This window comes from Vicugna pacos, chromosome 14 (assembly GCF_048564905.1).
Source record: "Vicugna pacos chromosome 14, VicPac4, whole genome shotgun sequence".
Lineage (NCBI taxonomy): Eukaryota > Metazoa > Chordata > Mammalia > Artiodactyla > Camelidae > Vicugna > Vicugna pacos.
Genome location: NC_133000.1, coordinates 10662024 through 10668023, shown reverse-complemented (window position 1 = coordinate 10668023; position 6000 = coordinate 10662024). Strand labels below are relative to the sequence as shown.

General features: G+C 39.9%; 1 protein-coding gene across 14 annotated transcripts in view; it reads left to right on the top strand.

Moving 5' to 3' along the window:
• Positions 1–889: 889 nt before the first annotated feature.
• SUPT20H (SPT20 homolog, SAGA complex component) overlaps positions 890–6000 on the top strand; it is a 33323-nt gene continuing 28212 nt past the window's right edge. For 11 of the 14 annotated variants that reach the window (XM_072976145.1, XM_072976143.1, XM_072976141.1 and 8 more), the window contains exons 1-3: positions 890–1029; positions 3209–3304; positions 5693–5728. In XM_072976145.1, the coding sequence (XP_072832246.1) occupies positions 3302–3304; positions 5693–5728 (39 nt within the window). In that variant the 5' untranslated portion in view covers positions 890–1029; positions 3209–3301. Of the gene's footprint in view, positions 1030–1114; positions 1302–1388; positions 1414–3208; positions 3305–5692; positions 5729–6000 lie in introns of those variants that run through there. The other 3 variants (XM_072976135.1, XM_072976134.1, XM_072976136.1) reach the window with 3 other exon arrangements.

Below are 6000 nucleotides of genomic sequence, written 5' to 3'. Positions count from 1 at the left end.
AATGAAGTACTGATACGTGCTGTAAGGTGGATGAACCTGGAAAACATTATGTTAAGTGAAAGCAGACAGACACAAAAAGGTCACATATTCTATTTACATGGAATATCCAGATTAGGTAAATCCATAGCGTCTGAATGCAATTGGTGTTGACTAGGGTCTAGGAAAGGGAAGAACAGAGTGTAATAGCTTAACAGAGATAATGAAGATGTTTTGGAGCTAGATAGCATGGATGGGTTTCACAACACTGTAAATGTACTAAACATTACTTAATTGTTCACTTTAAAATGTCTCATTTTACGTTCTGTGAGTTTCACCTCAACGATAATTTTTAAAAAGTTTATAACACCACGACCAAAGTTGCTTAAAGGTGCAGAATTACACTCAGACATTGCAAAGTGCGCTGGTTACTCCGTTTCAAAATTTTTATAATTCTTCACTGAGGTGTTTTGTTTTGTTAACATTAAATTCATTGGCACCTGACAGACACACTAGCATAGGCTGCGAGACTTGGACTAGTAAATGCGGGAACGGTGTTCCCTTCCTTCCATGAGGAGGGGCTGGGCAACAAGGAAAGCTCCTTCCAAGTTTCTTTCACTGTAGGAATTCAACAGGGCTCCCTACCCCCGAAATAACAGCCACACGCTACCTCGCATTTTACGGACCTGGACGCCGGGCCAGCGAAGGCGCTCGTGGGCCTCGCCCCGCCACCGGGCCTGAGTCCAGACGGGCCTCGCGGGGACCAGCCCCAGGCGGGAGGGTCCAGGCATCGAACCTCCTGGCCGCGGCCCCGCCTTCCCAGATCCACCACTTCCGCCCGCGGCCGGCCGCCCGCCCGCCCCGCCCAGCGCGCCAGTCGGAAGTGCGGGAGCCGGAACAGGCGGTCGGCGGGGCTGCGGCGCAACGCGGCCGAGGGGGCTTGCGGAGCGAGCGGCGGGCGGGCGCGCAGTCTGCGGCGCCGAGCCGAGCTCGGCACGTCGCATTACAGCCAAGGCAGCGGCGCAATCATGGGGCGGCCGAGGGCCCGCACAGGTGGGTGGTGGCGGGTGGGAGTGGCGCGCCCGCGGAGGGCGGGGAAGGCGCGCGAGATTCGGGGCGGGGTCAGAGGTGAGCGAGAGGCTTCCCAAGTGGCTTTTCGCGCCTTTCCGGGGCCCGGCGGCCGTGGGAGGAAGACGGCGTCTCCAGAGACGCGGCGGCGGGCTGGGCCGAGCCAGCTCCCTCCCTGCGGTCGCCTCCGTTGCGTCTCGCTGTGCTGCCAAGGCAGGCTTCTCATTTTAGCTTTGACTTTAGGGTTCCAGTTACAGGTATTTCCGGTAACTCGCAAAATTTCGCGTAGCGCTTCTGCTGGGGCGGGTTTCTCGGTGTCCATATTGAATAAAGGCTGGTCGCTCCGCCGTGCGGTTGGGCGTTTTTCAGGTAAAGCCGAAGTTCTTAACGAAAGCTTGAGCAGTTGGAACTCAGTCGGTCAGGGAAATCAGTGCGATTGATGGCGACGTTTAAAATCGGGTTGGTTACTGGTACTCGCCGTGGTTCCTAGGATTTCAGAAATGAACTTGGCGAATAGCTGCCCCTGGAAGCCGTCTCTGATGTCCACCGCAGGGGCGGGGCTGCATTTTCTGAGTACAGTACATTCAAGTCCCTGGCAGACTCAAAATAGAAAACATTATTAGCGTGATTTTCGGAGGCAGGTTGAGTGCGGTGTACGATGCGTGATAACCATGATGTAAAATTAGATCAAAATTAAGGAAAAACTTTATTAGTCTAAGCAGAATCGGGTCCTTACTTTAAATGCTTTGCTTTTGAGATTCTAAAAACGGATGCTGAATTGAGTAGTCTGAAGGTTGTAAGATTTAGTAGAATCTTAAGGTGAAAAATTGAGAGGTCTGAATTCTGGCCTAGTTGTGTGATCTTGGGAAAGTCACTTGTTAAGAGAGCATCATTCTGTAAAATGGAGACGATAATTACAAAGGTTTTCTCACAGGATTCTAATAAATTCTGTATACATTCAGAATGTTTGGTTTGTAAGTGGTATACGTTGGGTTTTGTAGTACTTAAAGTCACTAAGCCTTCCTCTCCCCATCCCCTGCAATTTAGTGGCAAGAGATCTAATTTTAAAGTGATTACATTTTGTCTGTACCTAGTGTATCCTCATCTTTCATAGTGGTCAGAAAAATTTCACCTCTACTTAAATTCACTTCAAATCTCCCACGAACTCTTCTAGAGTAGGATGAATGTCCTATCCATTTTTTAAATGATCATTCGTCATTTTTGGTGGTTTGTGGGTTTTTTTCCTGTTTTCTCCACCACCTCCCCCCCCTTTTTTTTTCAAACCTGAACTGGCAAAATTGAAGCTTTGGGCTCGCCGAAAATAAACGAAAACAATTTTACACGGAAAATACTGTTTTCTGTCACTTAAAGATGTGCTCAGCTGTGTATAGACACACGGGTGGTTACAAGGAGTTAGGTAAAGAATTTGATTAAAAATAAGTTTTATTTAGCATCACTCTCAGCAAACATATACCACCTCTGGGAGGCAGAGAGGATATAGCAGTGGACTTCAACTTGGCAGCACCTTAGAATCATCTAGGGATCTCCAAAAATGCTGATCCCTGGGCCCTACTCCAGACCAGTTAATCAGAATCTCTGGAGGGTGGATCCCACTTTTTAAAGGTTCCCAAGGCTACTCTGTGGTGCAGCTTGGATGAGAACTTGTGTGTTAGAGGAGTGTTTCTTGTTTGCTTGAGGAGGGGAAAGGTTGGAAAGACTGAAGCTGCCTTGGAAAATGTAGCCTGGGGCATTTGGAGGACTATTAGAGGACTTCTATCAGCAGGTATGATGAAATGTATGATTTGTAAAGTGACCTGTATAGTAACCAAGGCCACGGGACAGGCTGTTGAAATAATCCAGAGTAACAATGAGAGCAACAACTGTGATAACAGAAGAAATAAAAAACATTATTTTCTCTCCTGGATGTTAAATATTTTTAAGAAACTGAATAATGATTTTAACTTGCAAACTGTATTTTGCCATACCTAGTTAAAACTGTACTTTTTAATGAGTGAATAAATTGTGATATGTAAATTTTATTGTTATTTTTAAAATGGTGTTAGAAATGTGTCTGAAATAGTTTTCCTTGTCAGTTACTAAGCAATTTCATCTCTCTTAATAGATTTATGTTAAAATAGAGGTTTTGTTGTTTTTGCTTTTACAGTACTCTAAGATTGATTTCTAAAGATATGATTTTCACCCCACTTCATCAACACCCATAAGTTTTCTCCTTTTTGGACCCCTATTTCATACCACAATGGTAAGCTGCAGCAAAGTATGTTAGTATCTGTTGTTAGACTGTTCTTTTCCTTCATTTAGATGAAAATATCTGTATGATACAGAAATATTCTTGTAAGCTCCCCAAGTTACCCTAACTGGGAGATTACTTAGCAATCACATACAATATCTTTACAAAATAGAGCGCTCATCTCTTAATTCAGTGCTACATTATATCCAGGTTACACAGATAATGTATCTGTCCTTATTTTTCTGAAGTATTAAAAAATAATTACTAATGCCTACTTTACCATAGTCCAAAACATTGGCAAGAAGGATGGGTATAAATATAGTTTTGGGGGCCACAGATTTCTCACAGGTATTTTAAAGTTCTCTTAATTTAGATTTTTAAAAAATTTTTAAACAAATGTAACCTGCTTACTGCAAATAATATTTAAGCATTTAAGCAGCATTAATGTTAGCCTTCTAATGGCACATGTCTGCTCACCACATACAGTCACTAAGCACGCTTAGGGCTGTGCAGTTAACTTTTGCCATTTAAGAATTAAAGACAAAGGAGGAAAAAAAAATCACTTTCTGGTATTCTAAAGATTCAACAGTATTTGACAGTGAGAGAATAAACAAATACCAAGCACCATGTTGACTAAACCTCAGAAATCTTTTCTTGGGATCTTGCCTGTCTACCCTTGCCCTGTTAGAGAACAGTGGAGTTGTCACAGTTGGGTTCTGACCTCTGCCTTTTATTTTGCCTTTATATTGGCTAAGCACTTCCCTCTTGAGTATTTGAACGCAACGGTGAATAAATGATGCTAGTGTTTTATGTATGCAAGTACATCTCACTAGACCTTTTAAAATTTTGATTTCAGAAGATGAAATATTTTCTTGAGAAGGCTGGCTGTTTGGAATTGTCCTAGTGTATACATTTGATTGCATAAATGTATATCATTTATTACATTTATTTTTTATAATTTTTTGATAAAACTTACTTTAAGGCTTTATGGGCAAAATAATTAAAACTCTTGTGTGTTTGTCAAGAGTATATATGCAAAGTTATGTTTTTGTGATGGAAAATAGTTTATACTCAAGAATCTCATCTTGAATCCTGGGAACTAGTTTCATTGGGAATCTGCCCATAAGATTTTTTAATAAATTAAATTGGTACAAATTTATTTTAACAACCTTTTAAAAAATGGCATATTTCAGACTTTTTTTTTTACTTACTGCATTTAGATGTTTGATACTCTTCCCCCTACCTTCCTGGGATTTTGGTGGGTGTCAGGAATTTTACTCCATGCAATTTGGTAGATTGAATTATTAGAGTCTGCAAATTAAAACAGAAACATGTTCTTGTAAATAAAAAATGAAAGTTCTGTGCCTCTCAATGAAATTACAAATGACTGTCATTATAAGTGAAAAATATAACTCTGTGTGATACCCAAACCACAAAACTAGAAAGAAAAATTATTGGTGGTGTATTTGCTTAATTTTTTAAAATAGCTAGTATTTTTTATTCTTAGGTATCATTACAAAAGAATGCTATCCAAATGAGGAAGATAGAGTTAATCTTACTTCTCTCTCTTGCCTTATAATAAGGGTCTCTAAGAAATGAATGAGTGAAAAATGGGGACCTACTAGTAGATCTCAAATTGTACATATAATAATACTACTGTGTTTTTTATCAGTTCTAAGATGCATTTGCTTTCGCATTTTAATTACTGAATTGATAGTGTGTCTGCAATCAGTGACATCTTACAATTATAATTGGCAGCACATTTTTCTTTCTTAATGTTATCTAAAATAATAATTCAGGCATATAATTGACGGTATCTTAAATTCATTGAAAGATGGTAAGGATAGCCATCATTTATTGATTTCTACTAGGCCCTTACCTAGAAAGATGGTATTATACTTTCTTTATATTATAATAGGAATTTCTAAGTTGATATTAGGTACCAGCATAGCAGCCAGCCAGACACTCCCCTGTCAGATTTTCAGGATTCATAGCAGATTAAGGGAGTTTAGTCTTTGCTTCACTTTAATTGTATTCCTGATGGCCAGTGTGTTTTCCTGAATGGTGCTCTTAAATGTTGAAGTTATAAAATGGTAGTAGTTATCATAATTCCAACCCTTGGCCCAGTATCAGTGGCACAAGCATGGCCAGAGAAGATCATTGTAGCATTTCTTATCTAATGTGTCATCATAATCAAATGCCTGAGACTGCTGTATTTTTTCTTTGTAATATATGTTGAGCATATGATGGAGTGGGTGGAGGAGAGAAATAAAGAAAAATGTTAGACCTGTTTTAGAAAATAAAACACATTTAAACACTGAATTAGAATGTTTTATGTATTACGTCATTTTTTATGTGAAAATAACTAATATTACCAAATACACTATTTACTTTTTACAGCAGCAAGCTTTAGAACTAGCTTTGGATCGTGCAGAGGTGAGGCGTGACTAAGTTACTTATTGAAATAGTGTTGTCTTTAATCAACAAAGCTCAGTTTTAAGAGATTTTTGTTTGTGACTGTCAAAGGAGAACAGTAATGTTATTTTAGGATGAGCATGGAAATTTTGCTGTAAATGTATATAAATACCAGATGATGTTTGGATCATCTGTTAACTTGGAATGCTCAGATGATAATGCTGTGGAACAAAAATTGAATAATACTGTGAAATAAATGTTTGAACAAGGACATAGAATTTCTAAAATTATAG